Below are 21925 nucleotides of genomic sequence, written 5' to 3'. Positions count from 1 at the left end.
CAAGACCTGGCCGTGCAGGCAGCGCTGCGGCCTGCGTTGAGATGTGACTCAGCCCCGCTGCAGAGGTTGGGAAGCAGCCGAGACATGGGCCGGGGATGGGCCAAGTGGTGTGGGAGGCGATGTGAGATGGATGAGGGCTGGCAGGTCTGCTCCCCGGCCTCCTGAAAGCCAAGGCGAGGGAGGGGAGGCACTTGGTGGTAGAGATACTTCGTGCTCCGTAGTGAGGGGTAATAGTGAGACGAGAAATGGCATTAAAATGCAAACTACTGACAGTGGTGATTTCTGTGGATAGTCCTCTTCCATTAAGTGACACAGAATCCATCCCTTTACGCCTTATTTCAGCTGTGATTGCTCCCGAGGAAAGCTCTGGTCACAGCCCATCCGACAGGGCCTTTGAGCAGAGCTTTGTGTGTGGTGCTGCGGGTAGCAGAGGGGCGGCTGCTCGGGCTGTTGTCGTACAGCCGTGCTGGCACTCGTGTTTGGCACAAAGTGCTACAAAATGCTGCCAACTCGACTTGGTGCTGGGGCTGTACTGCTCCGTACTGGTGTCAGTGGTGGCTGGTGGTGTAAAACAGCAGCGAGGTTGCTGTTAGGGGCATGGGAGCAGGTGGGGGGGAGCAGGTTTGAAATGCTGTGGTGCAGATGAAGACAAGGTTCACCCGCCAAAGTACGTGCCTGTGCAGCAGCCCGAGAGCCCTGGCAAGCTAATGAGGTGCCTTGCACTGTGGGGCTGGGGAGAGACAGGGCAGCCAAAATGTCCTGATGTCAACGTAACCCTACCAGCGACGGTTTGGGACACGGCCTTGCTCCAGTTTAACAGGGGGTTTCATGAGACTCAATTAGCGAGGTTATTAATTAATCAATTATGTAAAACAGATGAGCAATCAGATATCCTGTTCTACAGTGATACAGCTCATTGTTAAAACTTAATTAACTCATAAGCTTGGGGACAAAATTAAAAAAAAAAAAAAGAAACACAACAAGAAACAAGGGAAAAAACCGACCACCTACAGAAGAATCAGTTAGGAGAAAATGATTTCAAATGAGGCTGGAAATTGGCCTTGAGACCAGACGGGACCTCAGCCCTGCTCTGAGAGGAGACAGCATTATTTTAGGTAGTTTAACAAACAGCCTGATGTTCCTCTCTACCACAGCAGCCAGATGAACCAAACTGCGCTCTCTCGCTTGCCAAAATAAATATACGACAAGCCCATTTGTGTAACTGGATATACTGCCCATCCGTCAAACCTGGCCGAAGCTGCCCTTGGGGTGGGAGGCGATGACTGGGGGCACTGGTTTGCAACCCGGCTCCTCTCCCGCAGCCAAAGCCACTGCAGCACAAGTCAGGGAGCAGCAGCGGCACTGTCAGGCAAAGGTGCCAAAAGCAACGGGAATATTGATCTGCTCTAACAGCCCCTTGTAACCCACCGTATTTCAATGGCCTACATTAATCTGTGGAAAACCTACATCTTGTAACTGACGTGGTTTTATTTAATTTTACTTTAGGCTAGTAGTTATTTAGGTCAGTTCCTTGCCACTTGTGATAAATTGACGAGTCATCTGTGATGGAGCAAAGCTGTGTCTGTGTGTTCCTGCTCCTGCAGACTCTTACTTGGCCATATTTGCATTGACTGTTTCTGCGATATTCAGCATTGAAAAATCAGTAACAAAACCTGCAAATAATGTCAGGTTAGGTAATATGTTTTCAAAGCATAAGCCAATGTATTTCTGGACCTTTCTTCTAACAATATGCTCAGGGGTGGATTTTCCCATGTTTAAGGGCCAGATTGCAAATGTATTGGCTGGGAATGGAAGTGGAGTCATGCTCCAGCAATGATTTTTATTGAGTAACTATAGATGGGGAGAGGCAGTTACTATCTGGCAGAGACCCTGCATTTTAAGTTTTCTTTATGAACTCTCTCTCTCCCAACTCTTTAGTGTGGAATTGCAGGAATTTATAGTGAGTCCTGAAAGAAGTTGATACTTGAGACCAATAGCTGCCAGACACCATATTTCTTTCTAAATCTGGTGTTAGCAGTGGGGTTTCTTGCCAAGCTACAGCTGGAAGGGTGGCTTCATAGGCATTTAAGGCACACATTAGAGCTTTTTACATACCTTTGCCTCATTATTGGGCTGATATAGTGCTGGTAAAATCTGAATGCACTTACCTTCCTTCTTGTTGTGGTTTAACCCGGCTGGCAGCTAAACACCACACAGCCGTTCGCTCACCCTCCCCCCTCCCTCTCTGGGATGGGGGGAGAGAAACGGGAAAGTGAAGCCTGTGAGTTGAGATAAAGACAGTTTATTAAGACAGGAAAATAATAATAACAATAATAATAATAATAGTGATAATGGTAATAGTATTAACAATAATAATGTGTAAGAAAACAAGTGATGCACAATGCAATTGCTCACCACCCGCTGACCGATGCCCAGCCTATTCCCGAGCAGCCGGCCCCCCCACCCCGGCCAGCCACCCCTATATATTGTTTAGCATGACGTCAGATGGTATGGAATACCCCTTTGGCCAGTTTGGGTCAGCTGTCCTGGGTCTGTCCCCTCCCAGCTCCTGCTGCACCCCCAGCCTGCTCGCTGGCAGGACAGAGCGAGAAGCCGAAAAGTCCTTGGCCTGGTGTAAACACTGCTCTGCAACAATTAAAACATCAGCATGTTATCAGCGCTCTTCTCATCCTAATCCAAAACATAGCACCCTACCAGCTACTATGAGGGAACATTAACTCTGTCCTAACTGGAACCAGGACACTTCTGGACCACCACTGTTTTTTTTTTTTTTTTTTTTTAACCTAGCTTTCAGGGATTCATTACAAGCAGTTACTAGCTATTGCACACAGGGGACAGGAACAACACAGCTCATAGCAAAAACCTGCCTCTGTGGTTTGTGGGTTGTGATGGACTGATCCTGAGCTGCTCAAGTCAGTGGGAATTTTCCATTGGCCTGAAGAAAAGTAGGATCTGTCCTGAAAGCATCCACATTCAGTGGGTCTGTTATTCTTGTTCTCACTTATATAAATCTATTTGTTTTACCCCTTATTTTTTTTTCTTCTTCCAAGACTGCATAAAGCCTGCTGCTCTTCACACTGCCCAAACCCCCTCCAGAAAAGATGGTCCTGTTTCAAAGGTGGGAGTGCTCAGAAAGGCAAAAGCTTATTAATAACACTCTGCCTCCTTTTAATGTGTTTGAAAAGCTGTACAGTGTGCAAAGCTATTGTGACATTATTTTTTTTTTCTTTTTAATATCTCACGGTTTGATTGTCAGCATTTAAGAAAAATGAAACTAATCATCAGCGAAGGTGCTGATGCTAATGATTTATAGCTGGTGTGGCTTTCAACAGAAAAATTCATGCGAGCGAAGACTGTGTGTGTGCATGTGCGTGTAAGCACGCATCTGTCAGGGGAGTTTTCAGAAACAAAAACAAGTATGGTCGTTAGCAAAATGATATTAGGAACATTGGAAAAATATTTATATGTTGGAAAGCAGAGGGGAAAAAGGCAATTTCCTTGTAAAACTTTAATCTTGTAATTTGTCTCGTGTGTCCCTTTTCAGACAGAGGTATTACTTGGAGGGACTCAGTCATCCTCCAGGTAAGAGGCATCCCTGCTAATCTCTTTACCTTAAGGCCAGAGTGACCTTTTACCATTGCTGGAGAGGTGTTTCAGCAGCAGACACACTTCAATATCACTTGGAAGGCAAAGAGTGTATCCCTTAGCTGGGAGTTCATGAGAATTAGTCCAATATTAGTCCAAAATAGAAAAGAGATTCATGGAAAAGCTAGATATAAAAAAACGAACCTTATCGAGACATGACAAGAGGGACATAATCTGCTACGAGTATTTTAATGTATGAAACCCAAGGACCCATTCACATCATTTAGCCAGTACAAGTTGTTACAGAAGAGATTATCAGCATACAAGTTGTAAAACACCAAGTCAGCCTTACATGGGCCATATAAGAAATTCCCAGAAGTGGATATCCCAAAACAGGGAAGTCTGATGACAGCAGTGACTGAAGCAGGAAGGTAGTCACAGGAGGGAGCTGCTGGTTTTCTGTACAGGGGTTCCCTAGGGATGGCAGTGATGGGGCAGATGATGCCCCAGCTGTTCGGGCATTTTTCAGCCCCGACCAACACTTCTCAGGGCAGATGACCCCAAAACAGCATGTATAAATCTATAACTTGTATATAGATGAGGGGTGTGTGTGTGTAGCAATGCATGCGTGATACAAAACAAAGCTTGCAAGATGCCTGCAGTTTTGAATCTCAAAGGGATTTGAAAAAAAAAAAAACACAAAATATCAACAAAACACACTCTCCATTCCTTGACCCTTCACCACAAGTAGAACTTCATTAGCAGCTCACACACTTTTAAATTTAGGATTTTGTTTGTGTGTTTGCCTTCCAGCCCCCACTGCCACAGAGTCTGGCATCTGGTGCAGCTGAATCACTTAAATGTAGAAGACCAAACACTTCAAAGAGTCTTGTGGGTTTTGGAAAGGGAAAAGCTCATTTCTTCTCACGAGTCAGGTAAGGCAGCATACTGCAAAGTAATGTGGTTTACCAGTAGTAAAAATTAACTAATGAATGAGATCAATTTAACAGAAATTTAAGGTAGGTTCTGGACAGTTTCTGGTCCTAGATGAGACAGCTCAGCCAACAGCTTAAGGACAGACATGTTATAAATCTATTAGATGAGATTGTAATTGCATAAATCTTTGCAAATATATTTCATGCTTTCATGTGGTACTTTAATATTAACTAAAATATTTGCACATACAGAAGAAAGGTGATAAAATTTTTAATTCTGTAATTAGCACTGTAATAATGTTTCCTGTTTAAACTTAGTTAATAAAATGGAAGCCAAAATTTAGTAACAGAGCCACAAAAATATTTATAAGTGAGAATGGCTTCCCCCCAGTTGTATTCAATGTTTTTGTCTTCATTTATAATGTATATAACAATGTGAATGTGGCTGTATTTATAGAATTACCCAGAAAACCTTCAGAAGAGACACAGATATGTTGTGATTTGCAAATGGGGGAGGAAATAACCCTGAAAGTTTCCCCACCCCCTTCTACAGCTAGTTTCCTTAAAAAAAAAATATATATAATTTAATTAGAAAAGTTCTGGTTTTGGTACAGCTATTGCTTTCAGTTTGGTTTCATTTCTGCTTTTAAAATACAGCTTTCTAGAGACCTTACATTAACTTCACAGATTACAGCTGACATTGAACAGAGGTAAAAGGTATAAACCAAATATAAAAGACCATCCATTTCCATGCATGATTAAATGCTGACTCAAGGTACTGCTGTATTTTTGATCCCCAAAGTTTAATAAAATTTAAGACAGGCAATCAGGAGTCGCAGACAAATTAAAATTTATTGAGACAGACAAAAATGCAACTATTTCAGACTACAGTTAAGCATTTACAGTTAACCAAAGAAATATAGCAAAATGTTCACATTCCACTTAACTCCTTATGGAAAAAGCATTCAGAATTTACTATGCAATTCTACTTACTATGATAGTCTACATCCATCTACAGTAGGGACATCAAACTGAAACACATAGTATTTGGATCTCTCCTTACAGATCTACACATTTAACAGTAACGGACATCAACAGCATTGAGAAAAGTATAAAAAGACCAAAAACCACCTACTGTAGAAAGGGCTTTTTGATGTATAGTAACTGTACAAAGCAGTCTATGTATTAAAGGAACTTGAATGGCATACAGAAGGGACTGCAATAAAAGCCAACAAATGTAGGAAGCTAAGCTTGGGCGATCTGGTGGTCTGTATCGAGTGATGACCTTAGATCTATGTCAGTTGCTGCTTGAGGGGAAAAATGCTACAAAACTCTAATATCAAAATATTCCCATGCCAGAAATGTACACTGAGACTAACAGACTAGGCTGGAGAGGCAAAGAGAAGCATTCACTAACAAACAGTGTTGTTTTAAATATAAACTTTACATTTTCAATATAAACTGTAGAATAAATATTAAATAAACATTTCTAATGGTTTAAAATAATAGTACAGAACAGCTTAAAAAAAGGCAAAAAAAGGAAAAGGATTCTTTGTGTTCACAGCAAAGGCTAGTAATGACCCAAAAAACCCAACTGTGCTGAAATCTGAACTCAAGGAGATTTTGATTTAACCACGGTAGTTAAAAGGACACCTTGAATCATAAAGCAATGCCTAACAGTATTTCATAGTCTCTAATATGAAAAGAAAATGAGATTAAAAATTGGTTTGTGTCTCTAAAAGAATGGGACAACTCTGATTCCATTTTTCACAATAAGAAAATATTTGAAAGGTCAATGACTTGATTCAGATGGGAAGTTCTGCTTTGAAAAAGAAAAAGAAAAAATAGGAAGAGAAAAGAAGAAAAAGTAAAAGGCAAAAAAATAAAAAGAAGAAAAGAAAGGAATTCAATTAAGCCGCAGGCAAATTAAATCTTACAAAGCATGAAGAATGAAAGGGGCTTGATCCAACAAAGAACTGGTTCTTGGTAGAATGGCTCGTTTCTTTTAAAGAAATAAAGCATCTTCTTAGAGCAATGTCTCAAATTGGACACATATATGTACCTAATGTGTGTCTATAAATATATATATATATCTACACACACACATATATGTATATAAATGGACATAAACACGTTTACACAGCCTGCAGGTCTCCCGACCACTGACCGATGCCAGTGGATTTCAGAAGGGCTTTGTTAAATAGCTTTGTAGTTTTTGGTAAAATACTCAAAGCAAATTGCAGTCTGAGCTGCCACTCAAAGCACAAACGTTTGTCTGACGTCTGCCTGACAAGGCTGCGACACTTTATTATTTGCTATCATTCTTTTTAAACTGCGCTATAGCTGTAGCCTACTGAACTAGTCAATAAAATTGTATTTTCCCAATGCTGGCCCGGATTCAGAAGACCATTTGGAGCAGGTGACTGAATGATCACCTGGATAGGGATGGCAACATGAACCCAGGCCAGTGGGGCTGTGTGCACATGTGCATGTAAGCGTGTGTGCACGTGTGTGCCTACAGCCACACCACCTGCATCTGCCATCCTGCCTGGCTGTGCAAGGCTCAAATCCATCTGACCAGGACCCACATCATGTTAGAGCTGGTGAGGCTGAGCGCTGGTAATTGCTTTATAGCTTAAGAGAAAGCCATAAAACCTGCCAACTCTGCTTTGGAACAGTTTCACGTGTGAGATTACAGCTAGGACAGGCTCAACGGGGATGAGAGTTGGATGCTGGTGGCACCTCTGCTCATGTAAACTGAAGGATGTCCACAATCACGTTCAAAGACTTATTTAACCAGCTTGCACGTTTTGCAGCAGTGATGGACCCAGAGTCCGGGCTGAACACACTAGGAGAAAGAAACCAGCCACGGTGGTTGAGCTGCAAGCTACTGATCGTGTTCAATTGCTTCTTCCGAAAGCATACCATGTAGAGAAGCAGAACTGCTGGTTGGAGCTGTTCATGTTACAGAGCTGCATTACTTGCTACGAAAGGTAAGTAGAAAAAGTGTGTGTGCGTACGCTGTGCAGCTCACGGGCTAAGATTTGTAACTATTTTTTTTCAAAAGCTATAGGAAAACCAAGGGAATTGAGGCAGGGTGGAGTGCAGACCTTTCACAACTTATGGTGATGGCGGATTTTTTGGAAGGATGCAGGGGTGTGAAACAATTCACAACAAATGCCTCATAAATTTACAAATCCTGCTTCATTAATAGCAATTATGCAGGCTTGGTATTTGTTCCCAGATCATCGATCTAGACAAACAGGAAATGAAAGAGGAGGCAACGCCTGAGCCCCTGCAACACATGGTGTCTGAAACGACTGCCTTTTCTGTATTGCTCTTCCACCCATGTCCAAATGCAGAGGTCCTGCACAGAGGGGGGAGATGGGCTGCAGAGCCCTGACAGGTTTTGCAGTGGGAATTGGCTCTGAAGAGAGGTGAGGACCACAGCTCCTGGGAAAGAGTTTCTGGAAAAGTGACTTCTGCCAACCAGCATGGTATTTTCCTGCTTTTCTGGCATAAGGGAATTCTCTGGAATATGTTTTGACTCCATACTGTCACCACATCTACAGCCAACATTAATTCAGAGGAAAAAAAAAACAGTCTAATTATTTCTCTGTGTAATAAGCACATTTTTCATTCTGCAAAATAAATCTCAGGCAAATCATGGTCACTGCTAAAATACTTACAGCTGCTTCCCAACCCAGCAGCACAATTATGGTACCCGGAAAAACATCCAAAGCTATGAGTCCCACCTGCTGGACTGGCAAAGAGCTCACGTGCTGTCTTTCCCTTGAGTTTGAAACCTTGAAAATGCCTTGTCATGTAAGCATCCACGCTGAAATGTTTACATGATTAGGGCTTCCATTAAATGCTTCCAACCAATGTGGCCCTTCCTCCAAGTTCTCCCAGCGAGAGAACTGGCTCTAGCACACTGCTAAGGGCTGCCGTATGCCTCCCTGGTGGTCGGTCACATTTACTCAGCCTGACCTTGAGGAGAAGCACCTAACGGCAGTCTCTAATCATGAAAGCCACGAGGCAAACAAGTCACACAAACACACCCAAGTCACGCAGCCAGAGGGGGAGCCACGGATGCTCTCAAAGTGTGTGCTCACCACCGGGCCAGAGTTATAGCTAGCCACCTACAACCAAAAGGCTTTTTTTTCCCTTTAGAAATATTGATCTGCCAAATGCACTCCTGCTGTAACTCATGGACATCAATGGGCAGCGTTTCTGAAAAACAGAAAAAATAATGAAAGGTCACCACAGTATATTCTTGCATCAGAGAACTGCCATGGGAAAGGACACAGCAAATAATTTAATGTCAGTGTGCTGTGATACAATTGTAGAGCTATAAATACAGGGATGATGCTGAGGGAGTCACAGATTGTGTTTTAATACTAGCCTCTTTTACGTGTGTGTTAGGAGTGTGCAGCTTGTCACGCCGAGCAGAGGAGTTAAGCTTTTGAAACACTCCCACTTAAAACTGCTATTTTTAAAAAGGCCAAATAAATATTAACTATTTAAATTATAGAAATGACAGCTTATTACTTTTGATGGTTAGTGTCTTTGAAAGCTGTACAGCTTTGTGATGAGGGATTGCTTAGAGTGAATAAAGACCAGACAGACCCACGGTGTGTGAGCTGGGAGCAGAGGCTGCCCGTGTGACATTAGTACACTTAGTGCAAATGAGTTCAGACAGAGGCTGAAGAATGCCTGTGGAGGTGCTTATGTTGCTACAAACTGATGACACTCTCTTTGCTTGAACACTTTGCTCGACGGACTCTGTTCCCTGCCCACAGGGCTTGGTCCGTGATAGCTGCAGGTTCTCAGCATCTCTCAAGATCAAGGCCATGTTGCTTAACCAAAATAACGCTGTCAGAGAGCTGATCTATGCTCCAGTGGGTTTGGTTTTCAGCGTGGGCTGGACTAAGCCTGTTGGACTCATTCTCAGAGAATGTAAGGAAAATAAAATCAGCACCAAACCAGTGGGTTTCTTTCTGGATTAAGCCCCTGCTGCTAGGAAGCCAGAAATCAGTATCCAAAGAGACTTACTCTACAGGAACACAACAAATATGGAATAGAGAAGGAGACACCTACTTTTCCTTTTTCATGAAAGAAAAATTACTGTTTCTGATATGATTCAGGTAACAATTTATGATACAAATTGTCTATGTTTGATAACAAGAGAAGGGCTTCTAAACCTTGTACCAGTTTGCTGAGCCCCTTCTGTGATTCGTCTTTCACACAATATATTTCATAAGCTGTGCAATTGAGGATTAAGACATGAAATGTTTTTGAAACAAAATTCATTGCCCCTGTGGATTAGAACAAAAATCCCCCAAACCAACTGAACAAAAGCTGAATTCCAAACAGTCCTCGCTGGAAAAAAAAAAATTGTCTTCCAAATTAAACAGACCATACAAAATTAAACTCAGTAGAGAGGGAATATTTGTGCCAGGTACTCTCAGATACAATTGCAGAGATATGATGTGACTTGCAATATTGTGCAAAACGTGAGTCCTTAGAATGATGGGCACTACCATATATAACCAATTTCATCATCCTTATCATCATCTTCATCTTCATCATCTTCATTAGCTGCTCTTACGTGAATCTTCAGTTTTCCTTCTTTGTCTTTTTTTGCTGCTTCAGGTTCCTCTTCCAAATCATCCAGCAACACAACAGATCCACCACTGCCAAAATCCCCTGAGGTTTCTTGCTCTTCTTCTGAAACAGGTAAGCGGGAACAGTCATTTCCTCAAACGACACCCAATCCCTTGTTCGTCACTACCCTTGTCATTCAAGTCCATTTGCAGTGTTACTTTTAAAATTAATTCTCTCAGCTGTTCATGAAACAACCTCTAAATTCCAGTTTTTATTCTGATGGGACATATATATATATATATAAAATATAAAAATTTACTCTAAAAAATTTACTTGCGTGAAAAACTATGAGTTACCCTACACCCAGATGCTCACCTGATTTTAAGGTGAGTATTGACTCAGTTCACATGCATGCAGGCCAGAAAATAATTACTCATTTGTAAAGACTTTCAATGCATCAATGACTAAATAAATCAGGCTAAAAATAATCCACAAACTGATTTTATTTAAGTACATAAAACATGCTTTGCAAGTACCTCTATTTAGCCTAACACCACTGATTCAGTTCTGGGCAACCCAGACCTTCTAGATCCACCCCCCCCCCCCCCCCCCCCCCCCTTCCTTCTGGAATTAGAACAGCTGCATCCACAACCATCACTAAAGCCCAATACCACTGAAATCTTGTTTATTTAGGTATAATAGCTAACTGGTGATTTTACATACCTACAGAATATTGTACCATCAGCATTTTTTTGGCTTCATTGCTAATTCTTAACATTTTACAATTTGGCCTTCCTTTGTCTGGAAAGACATTGTTCACAATATTCCTGTCAATGTGTGCTCCAAAGCATACAAAACAATATATTTAATAACCTTGCATAGCAGTCCCATAGCCTTAATTATTAATGACTGCATATACCAAGCTGGTCGCAAAAATATCTTCCTATCTTCCTTCTGCTGTAGCCCCTCAGTCCAAAGGACAAAGATGTGTATATGGGCCCATTTGTAATACGAATGGGAAAATACAGGAGCACTCTGAACACTGGTAGTTATGTTTCCCTGTTGTCACTTGTGTTATCGTACTTCATCTTACAGCAATGGCAGGGCTTACAACGATGTTAATTCCTTTGCTATCTGAGGAGGGACCATCATTACTCACCACAACTAACTGTCCCTTGTTTTCTTGAGCCGGCTATCTCATTCCCGTACTTATCAACACACCAGCACTGCCCTGTGCTGCCATGGCACTGAGTGGCTTTGTAATAACCTTCTTCATTGCACCGCGGGATGAAAGCACCTGAATAAAATATAAGGTATAATCAGTAATACAAGCCTCTATAGGACCAAGCAGGCATATAGAGTGTTATGAACTTGTCTCAGTTACATGAAGATCTTCACAATGTTGGCAAGGAAGTACTTGTGATTATCTGGTGCCTAAAGGGGAGCAGAAGTTATATATGCTTAACTATTTTCAGCCACCCTGGTCACTGCACAGTGCATGAATGTTTGTGATAGCACGTGGAGGGTGAAGGCATATGCTACTAAAGATAGGTTTTGTCTGTCTCTGAATGATTGATATTCCCAAAGAGCCTCTTGCAGATTTAACTCTGGGTTTTAAGCTTTTCTTCCCAACTGGAATATTACCCCAACTTCATTAATTCTGCATTTCCCTTCCATTTGCACTCCTTCAGTGTTTATCATACAAGCCTTTCCACAACACTGTAATTATCCCTGGAAGGTATCTGCCATCTGCTTGCTATTCATATTAATCGCAAGCACAACTTCTGCCTTACTGAGAGTTCCCATGCATAGAAGAACTAATGAATAAGCTTTACAGAGAGGGACAACAGGATCTGAAATCCCTAAGTCTTCAGCTTTGAAGCCTAAGATTTATCTCACAATAAAACCAATACAGTTCAGCCCTGCAGAATGTGGTTCCTTCTGGCTTCCACAGACAGGCAAACTCTCAGGAGGAACCCGTGTTATTGTTCCCACCACTTTCAGCAGGTACAGTAAATGTTCTTCAGTATGAAAAGCTCTCTTGCCCTTTGAGACTAGTTAGCTTTATTCCCAGGGGAGGTCAATACACTCATTTTCCATTCTTTGCCAATTGCTTCAATTTGAAACATGGCAGAAACCCACCCTTGCCCCAAATCTCATCTCAAATGACTTTTGAGAAAGCGTTTTCTCCTTTGTCAAAGACACCTGTGATTTACTGGTCACACAGTAAGTTTTTAAACTAGTTCCATGTGTATAGCATCTCTTCAGACAATTCATGTGTCAAAGGGTCTATTTCCACTACATTTCTCAAAGAAAAAAGTGAATGAGAAGGTGCTGCCCAAATGCCATGAAATTTTCTATAGAAAAGACATAAAAGGGGACGTCAGTCAATCTCAGATATATATATATATATATAATGAATTCTTGAATTTCCAAACTCATTGCACTACAGATCTTTTCTAATGTTTAAATGCCAATAATGTAGTTCTGGAAGATCAGAATAGAAATCTTTGAACACCAGCAGAAATCTTTGTATATCTGATCAGTTTTGGAGACTGCTTTACTTTCATTAATGAAAATATTTTAAATAACTTCAAAGCATGGTCTTATGGTTGGTTTGCTTATGGGAGCCACCCCTATATTCATGTGCAAGTGTTAGCACAGTGATGACTACTGAAGACTCATTTTTGCTATTTATAAAAAAATGGTTCTAATAATCAAGCATATGTATTCACCTTTGCAGGTTTTTGAAAGTTACTGCTGAATGTTTGATCCCTTATTTCAGTATTTTACATATTTATGCTCATGGCCTCTCTTTGTTAAACACTTCAGGTGTTTATCAGACTATTCAATACCTTGGAAAAAGTGCTCTGGTGCTGATTTTCAGCTGGTGGAGCTCCCCTGCTATATCAGTTGTGCATCTGGCTCCAGGGAACTACCAAAGGGGGAACCTACGTGGCTTTGCAGCGTGAGCAGAGAATGGTCTCTGTATTTTAAATTGTCTCATCCTTTCTCTTTTCCTTGGGCAATGCAACCTTTCCCTTCTTTGAAGCAGGCCTTTTCACATAGTTTTACTGCTTTTCTTGTAAGGTATTAAAATGTTCCATGCTGACTGTAAAAGCCATAGATTAGAAAAAAAAAATACGGCCCAGGCTCACTGCCAAGATAACTATGTGTGGAAGGGATTCACACTTTGGGTCACAGTGTGGAGTGGAAGGTGCTTCTCTTTCTGCAGGGGAAGGTTGTGCTAATTTCTATGTGACACTGGAACTTTAAATATTTAGCACATTAGCGTCACGGTGTTTGCCAACCATCAGGGAGAAGACTGCAGCATGTCCTTGTCAGTGTGTCAGGTGCAGGTGATAATCCGGTGACAACAGAGAATCACTGGAAGCAAGTGTTGCATAGAGTGATGGTTCATCCTGTAACCCCCCACAAAATCAGCCTCTGCGTGCATTAGAAACAAGCTCTGCCTACAAGTTTTGGTGGTATGAAGCATGGCATCCAAACACTGCACTTAGCAGGGACATTTCCCTCCAGAATTTGGTTGGGCATCCGAGAACAGCTGTGCAGTTTGGAAGGAGAAAGGAGTTCCCATTTCCTTTCCCTTCTATGCTTGCGCAGCCAGCACTTCCCCATGCGTGTGGCCCTTTGTGGTGAGGGCTGCTGCTAGAGCAGCTTCACTATTCACCACTTCACAGCCTTAGTTGCTCCCCACTGACTTCCTCGGGCTAGGGAATCATGCTTCCCCTGTCTCTCTCTGTCCCCACAGTATTTAATTATTCCCTGCAAACTGGAACAGCACTGCTGCACCTATATCCTCTTTATGGAGCCAAGTCTAGGTCTCTTAGTTCTGCATTCTTTCCTTATCTATACAACACTCCCCTTCCTCAGAGGACATGGGGAGAATAATTATATGCTAAAGATAGCGAAGCACACAGGTAAAAGCTTGACAGAATTAAGTGCTAGTTCCCTGTATTAGCTATTATACCAGCTGAATTCAACAGGGCTGATATAGAAGAAAATAGTGATGGGAGCAGAAATTTATTACCTTAGTGATGTGGGAGTAGCATTATCAGGATGCACAGTTGTATGCTCTAAAAGTACACTCTCTGCAGTTAATTGTACTCTAGATAAATCTGGTAGGAAAAGATGAATAGTGCTGTTTACTTTTTAATTCAGTCCCCTGGGACGCTAGACTCTATTTGAAAGTCTCCGAATTCAACATATCTAATGGCAATTGCTTTGAAGTACTTTGTTGCAACTGTCATGTGTGTTGAAAAATATATAGAGAACAAAATATCAAAAGTCATCATTTTTTATCAATGGATACAAGTGAACAGAAATCTTCCTCATGCACACTGTCCAGACTGTAAATGCTGTGCTCTGTATGTCAGGGACAGAGAAGGAAAGAGCATAATTAAAGCCTAGTTTCTCTGAAAATATTCATCTCTCTTTTCAATCTTTACTGTTGCTACAAGCAGTATTTTTGTCACGTTTACGTTTGGTTTTCCATTTGCATGACTTTTCACTCAGTGAAGAGAAAAGACACAGTTTTCTGCTGTATAAATAGCCATGAGATCAGATTAAAACCTCACAGACAGGTGTCATTATGCAGGCAGACTTTCAAGGTAGGTGAAGCAAAGAGCTCTTCTCCACAATATTTGCTAGCTTATGGAACAATCTATGCCTGGCGCTTCTTGATTTGTTGAGCTTACCCACTTTTACCCCTTATTTTTTTTAATACAGATGACTAGGAGTTATTTGTGGTAAGGGACTGTTGTTACTGCTGTAACTTTGTCATTTTGCTACTGTGATCAGATCCCAGTGACATGCCATACAGCTGCCTGTGTGTTGTACTACCTGCAACACCGTCATTATTTTTCCCACGCACTGGAACAAACCACTTATGTTTCAACCTAGATGACATTTATTGCATACAGCAAATAACAGCAAAGCATAAAATAAATATGGGGTAGCCAAAGCTATCTATTAGGAACTGGGCTTCTTATTTTTTCAGGTGGCTTTGAAAATCATGAGACCCATGAGACAGAGCACACAGTGGCTTCCTCCACCAGGACGCACGTTTGAACAAAAATGCAAAATGTTTACTGAATGTAGCACACACACAGCTGAACGATCAATCCTCCCTTCACTCCCACAGCTAGGCACAGCAGGAGCTGCAACTCTGAAACATCTTAATCTTTATGCGAACATGCTATGAAAAGATGATGGAACTAAACCATAATCCCTGTAGCCTTTGGGAATATTTATTCTCATTTTAAACCAAAGAATCCAGGCAGGGATTGTTTCTAAGGTACCTGAACCTTGAATTCAAAGCACTGACTTCTGGGTTTGGTAAAGAGGAGCTTTGCAGGAGTGCTATTTGCAGGGTCTGCTAACGAGCATCTAGAAACATCAGAGTACAACCTAAAAGCAGCCTCAGAAGCAGACTGAAGCCTGAAATGCATTTCAGCAGAGCTGCCATGTGCTCTCTGTGCCGCAGCTTGTAATGCTGGTGAGAAGAGGTTTGGTTTGAGTGTCATATACACGGAATACACTGAAATACTTTTAAGTAGGATTAGACAAAACTGACCCCCAGGGCACGTATGCATTGCACCATGACTGGAAGAAGAGGTGAACCCATTGGCTATACGCTGTGGCACCTTCCATCAAAAGTGGGAGGCTTGAGTGTGAAGCAACTTCTGTGCTTAGTGCTGACCTCCCAGGTGATGAAGGTGATATTACACTCTGCTCAGACAAGGCTTTGCACTTTCTGAGAGCTGTAAATTAGTTGTGAATCCGTTGCCATGCTGACACCTGTTCTGTATGTTGCTATCTCATGATTTGTTTAATTTCATAGTTTCAGGCCTATACTCTGTGGTGCATATTTCTGATTCAAAACATTAGTCTCTAATTGAAAAACCATTACTGCGTATAAAGTTACAATAATCACAGAAGCTTTAATTAGTTGAGTAAATGAATGGCAAGTAATCGAACTTACCCAGCAGACTCTTCCCTCTACTTAGCTTTTGAATTCTATTCATTTCGTTCTGGCAAGGAAGGCCTAAAATATAATGGATGAGAATCAGTTTCCAGATGGTACAGGACAGACTCTAATGACTGGCTTCACTCCTGACATGAAATGTAGACTACAGTACACCTGGGAACGAAAGAGGGCCATATGCTGGTACCGTACTGCAAAACAAATTTATGTCATTAACTCTACTAATTAAAAAAAAATAAAAAATTGCAACATACTTTGAGACTACTGTTTGGGGGCCAATTTCATTGTTAAACTGTTTTTCTTCTTTTCACCAAACTGATATAATGCCAGCTCTCTAATTTTTGATTTGCTAATAGACTAATTTCTGCATTAATAAGAGAGTAAGTTCTTGAGCTTTCTACAGCTTATTTCTGGACTGTGTGCCGGCACTTATTACTGCTTTGTTTCTGCATCAAGGGATGCTAATATAGTTCATCTGTGACATTAAGCACAGTTACACAATGCCCTTTTCACACCAGTGCTAAAGACACGAGCTTTGTAGTGTGGCTGACTACCGATTACAAAACTATCCCTACAAGCAGATCAATCAAAATATAAGCTCGGGGAGACCCAAACAACTTCGCTTTGTACCGCAAATTATACAACTCACCACCTGGCTTCTGGAAGCAGTAACACCACTCATTGTTGGAAAGCTTTCCGTCTTTGAAGGAGTCACAGGAGTTGAAGAGAGGCTTGACACATGGCTCATACTTATCAAGATAAATGGCACTGATCTCTGAGGGATCCAGCAGCAGGTCGTAGTTCATGTCAAGTTTGTTGAACATCCAGCCTAAGGAATCCTTACAGATTGGTAGGATGCTGGTGTCAAATCCTGTAAGAAGACAGGCAAATATCCCCAGCTGAATACCAGCATGCTCACTCCACAGGAATCATTGCTGAGCTGAAGCCATCCTGATTTTTTTTTTTTGGTTGGACTCTGAACATTAACTGGATTTGCCCGAACCAGAACAAAATTCCCAGGCTGAACTGATTCAGTAAAGCTTAACACCCAAGCATGGTGGCAGGAAGGAGCACTACTCATATGCTTTAGGAGCTGCGGGGTGGAGAGGGCTGAGATTCGTAGCTGATTACTGTAATTCAAAGTTATTTCTACTCAAAAAACATCACACATACATTTCCTTTTCTTTTTTTTTCCCCTGTCCTCAGTCCAAGGGTGTTGGCCTTATTCCAAAAAAAATGAAATGTGATGAGATAAGTCTGCCTCCACTCATTTTTCAAACCAGGCTGAGTCCAAATGCAATTTAAATCCTGTTTCCAAGATCTGTTTCTAGTTCCCTGATCAAATTCTTTCCTCGCATGCTCTCACCTTCTACTTCTCAGCCCAGCTTTTCACTCTTCAAAGCCCTGCCTCCCATGGTGGACAACAACAAGCTTTGATCTGGATCACATACTGTTGTGGAGGGTCAGGGATATGAAGGGAGGAAGCGTCTCTCTCGCTTGACCCCCCCCCCCCAAAGAATGGCAGTGCTTCAGCTGGGTGCTCCAGAGATCCGCACATGCTCCTGTACACCTGACCAGCATTATTTGTCCTTGCCTGCTCCAGGATAGCGCAGCAAAAGAGGATTCTGTTCTTCTAGCGCTTTGGAAATCATCGTCATCACTCATTTTAATAGCATAAGTCCTTAAAAGACTGCAACAGCAGTGATACCACAGGAAGACCAAGTCATGCATATGGATACCCACAATGTATACGAGACACATGTGCCAGTATTTTGCAGTTTCCACAAAAACAGAGGCATTGCCTTCTTTCACATACAAGACAGTACATTATTAGTCCGTACTGTCACTGCATTTTTCAGTACTGTGTACAAACATGGACTAATTTCCTAATTATTTATGATGCAAGAGAGTACATTTGTACTAATAAATCTGAGAATAAGGATCTCGGTTCCAACAAGGACTCAGGAACATGCATACATTAGCTGCGGATTTACACGTACAGAGGGTACCTGAAGCTCCTACCCCAGCACAACGTGCTCGTGTTGCTTCAGCTGCATGCGATAAGCCTGCCCATGCACTATTTGTTCTGCTACGGCCATGTGGAGAAGCCTGATGGGCTTTTTCCTTTGCTGCATCTTTTGTTGAAAGAGGTCAAGCTTAGCCGTATGTGCTGTAAGTGTCAAGTCCCATTCTAGATGTTGCTTTGTTAAAGTGAAACCTAAGATGTTGCTGGAATCACGCTGACAGTTTGTCCAGGCTCTGCAGCCTATCTGCTATTTTAAGCATTAATCCAAGGGAGGGCAGTGCTTTGTGCTGGAAGCTGTGCTTTTTGTATGCAGCTGCAGCTGAAGGTTGTCAGTGACATGGAGGAACAATCAGAAGGGTTAACTAATGGGAAGGTTTATGTCATTCATAATACAAGTTTCTTGAAGAAAGGAAGAGGCTAACACCATTTCCTCAGGGCTAGAGACAGCTTAGGCAGCGAAGAGAGAGATCATGCTGAACATTTCATCACATTTTTGTGCCGTTATCTCCTCTAATGTTATCTAATCGAGTCTGAGCACAGTGAAAAAGAAAAAGGCTGTATGAATAGAGGGAGGAAGCCTGCCTGCCTTGCTGAAGCAATTAGGGCTATTCACTTCAATTATTTTATTCATCTGAAGAAGGTGAGCAGGACTTGGTCATTCTGCAATCCCTTGTTGAGTGAAATGACTTCAGAATCCTCAACTTTGCTTTTGCAAAGCTCGAAGGCGCAGGGCTGGTGCGGTGACTCCTGTCTTGTGTGGGGTGCATGCTGCGCCTGATTCCCCTCCATGGGACACATTAAAAGCAGACAAACAGGCAAGGGGCGATGATGTTCAGTTGCATGGTGGAGCTGGGATCAGTACGAGATTCAACTAGCCCAGTTTAACAGTTTCTGGGGAAAAATAGCTGAGTTCTGTTGGCTGCTTTTTTCCTGCATGGATGCTATCTCTGGTGATGGTCTTTATACCATGTTGTGGCACTTACTGCTGCTTCGATGAATAACTGCAAGGTCTGCTGTGCAACCAGTTCAGCATGGCATGTGTTGCTTAGCCCTGCGACTCTCTAAAGGTCATCTAACTGGCAAGGATCAATGCAGGGAGGAAGAGATCCTGGCAAGAACTTGCCCCTGACAGCGCCTGTGGATTATTTTTGAGTCTTGTTTTCCTCCCTGCTGGGAAGTCTTTATCTGTGTGTACAACATGCACTCAGTGATACAACAGCAGCGTGCCCCCAGCACTGAGCTGTCTGAGCAGATCACAAGATAGTGACTGATCTGAATACGAAGCTGCTCTGTGACATACCATCAGGGCTTGAATGCAAGATACAATCATGAAAGGTCACTTACGAAGACAGTTAATTACATTAGATGAAGAGTTTTGATTGGAATTTCTTATAAACAAGGGAGCTTTCGCTATTGCGACCGGAGTTCCAGATTAGGTTTGTTAAGAGGCTGTGCTATTAAGCAGTGCTGCATATTAGACAGTGTGGTCTGGAAGTCGTTAAATATTACAGCAGCAGGTGCAATGGAAAGCCCTTAGCTAGATGGTTAATATCAGTGAAAAGGCTAATTCTTTAATCATCCTTTGGTATGTATTTGAAAGTGAATAGTAGCATCTACCTCCACTGCGCATCATCTCCTGCTAAAAGCTCCCACCCATAAATCACCTTGTGCAATCCTGCATCTGCAGTCCCAGCCCAGCAATGCTGGATGTTCTCTGCACCCAGCAACAGGAATGAAAGCAGCGTGCGGCCTGAGAGTGCAGTGCAGGCTCTGACTTAGTGTGCAACCAGGGCAGCTGAGGGAAAATGGTTCTCAGGGCTTACCTAGATTCACTGGGAGGTCACTGTGCTCCCATCAGACTAGGTGAGGCCAAATGATGTTGAATGAATTAACTCAGTTTTGGAGTCTTATGATACACTTGCTTACAAATATGACACAATATGTTGGATGAAGTAAGCCACATACTGTAATTCTGTAATGAATGTAGTGCTTGGTAAGTAGGCTGGAACTCCAGCACAGCAGACCTGGCTTAGCAGCAGCCTCAGTGAGATCTTTCCTGCATCTTTCTGGGCGTCAGCTCAGCCCTGCAGGACCTACGGTGAGAGGCAAGAGAAGGGTGCAGGCTTCATATCCCTCCTGCTCTTGGCTCCTGGGCAGATGCTGCCAACACAGATGCCAATTAGTGTCAATTGTGGTGGTTGCTCTCATCTGGACACCTGGTCGCAGCGACCTGGTTTGAGACCATCACATTTCTCATTTCCACTGACAGCTGTTTGACATCCTAACAACGTTCAGTCGCTACAGATCTGGAAGGAATTCAAACTGGTGACCTACATGTGAAAGTCTAAATATCCCTTTAATGCCTAAAACATTCCATCTTCTCTGAATTAAAATGGAATTAAGTTAGGAAAAAACCTATAAGTGAAAATCATAATTAAAAATAAACACACCTTCTGGCACATGAGATTATTTTCACTCTCTTCAAGAGTTGACTTACATAAGCAAGATTTATTTTATTAAAGTATACTACAATTAAATTAACAGGGGAATAATTAACCTAATTTCCCCCATCACTTAAAATAAAGGAAGGAGGAAAAGAAATGTTCCCCAGAAAAGCGCCTTTATATTGCATAGATCTCTGGTACAAGAAAAACAACTCCCACTCCAACTAAAGAGACCATCTAGATACAACACGGGGATGTTATGAATTATCAACAGGCTCAGGAGCGATTTGAATCTGATCTTAGTACTTAATTAGTTTTATTATTTCTTGTTTCAAAGCATGTCCCTGAGTTACTAATATTATTTATTAAGGATTTTATAATTGTACAAAGACTGTGGAAGACAGAGTTCCTGGACTGTAGTGCTTTGTTGGGATCTCACAGATAGCATGTTGAATGAAGGTTTGAGATTTGAAGCACAATGACTTGCCCTTATCCCTTCCCTTTCAGCAGAGCAAAAAAAAAGAAGACAAAAATGTACCTCTTTTTTCTTCACCTGGGGGTGAACTTAATACACTCAAAGAGCTTATTTACACTTACAGTAACATCTTGAAAATTTAATGTAGCATAGAGAAATCTCTGCTGGAACACCTTCTCTAGACAGCTGATGTGTCCGAGGCATCTTAGTCATCACATCCCACCATCTGTTCCTTTTGCTGCCACAGGGGCATACCCAAAATGGATTACTTTGAGGATGTATATGCCTTTTAAGACTCTACAAGCTTAACCAAGCTTGCTCAGCTTAATGAAGTGATCAGCCTAGTGAGGAGGAGAATACATGCAGAGCAACAAAAAAATGCAATGGGTACGTCAGAGCGTATTTCCAGAGCCGCGTATGTCCTGTTTGCATTTGTGTCCAGGATTCACACAAATTTATCTTTTTTCAGTTCGGGTATGTGAACTTTGTTTTGGATTTTGAGCCCCCTTTTATTCTTACAAATGTTTGAAGCTGAAGTTAGAGGAAGCCAAATCCTGCTGTCCTTATTCAGTACTTGCAGTGCTACCAGAGAGAACCAGAGCTGCAGAATTTGGCACATGCAGATCAATTCATGCATACTGTTGCAATTTCTTAAAAAGAAATACAAGCTGAAGTTTTGTGGCATTTAGAAATGATTTGGACATCTTAACTCACAAAGTTTCTTTTCTTTTCTTTCCTTTCCTTTTTTTTTTTCCTTTTTTTTTTCTCCTGACACACAGAAAATAAGAAAATGTGCCAAACTAAGTCAACAATCTAAAAATGAAC

At 41.8% G+C, this 21925-nt stretch overlaps 2 protein-coding genes across 5 annotated transcripts in view; one reads left to right on the top strand and one right to left on the bottom strand.

The window, feature by feature from the left end:
* Nucleotides 1–8768, top strand: part of LOC308177553 (uncharacterized protein) — a 59552-nt gene extending 50784 nt beyond the window's left edge. For 2 of the 3 annotated variants that reach the window (XM_080555026.1, XM_080555027.1), the window contains exons 5-6: nucleotides 3566–3603; nucleotides 4420–8768. In XM_080555026.1, coding sequence (XP_080411152.1) covers nucleotides 3566–3603; nucleotides 4420–4591 — 210 coding nt within the window. In that variant the 3' untranslated portion in view covers nucleotides 4592–8768. The remainder of the gene's footprint in view (nucleotides 1–3565; nucleotides 3604–4419) is intronic. The other variant, XR_013939247.1, reaches the window with a different exon arrangement.
* SPOCK1 (SPARC (osteonectin), cwcv and kazal like domains proteoglycan 1) overlaps nucleotides 5375–21925 on the bottom strand; it is a 288261-nt gene continuing 271710 nt past the window's right edge. For both annotated transcript variants that reach the window (XM_080555024.1, XM_080555025.1), the window contains 4 exons: nucleotides 16805–17026; nucleotides 16153–16215; nucleotides 11308–11445; nucleotides 5375–10271 (listed from right to left, as the gene is read on the bottom strand). In XM_080555024.1, coding sequence (XP_080411150.1) covers nucleotides 10081–10271; nucleotides 11308–11445; nucleotides 16153–16215; nucleotides 16805–17026 — 614 coding nt within the window. In that variant the 3' untranslated portion in view covers nucleotides 5375–10080. The remainder of the gene's footprint in view (nucleotides 10272–11307; nucleotides 11446–16152; nucleotides 16216–16804; nucleotides 17027–21925) is intronic.

Source organism: Anser brachyrhynchus (genome assembly GCF_964034855.1).
Source record: "Anser brachyrhynchus genome assembly, chromosome: 14".
Classification (NCBI taxonomy): Eukaryota; Metazoa; Chordata; class Aves; order Anseriformes; family Anatidae; genus Anser; species Anser brachyrhynchus.
The sequence above is the reverse complement of the archived record's forward strand: the minus strand, read 5'-3'. Positions and strand labels throughout refer to the sequence as shown.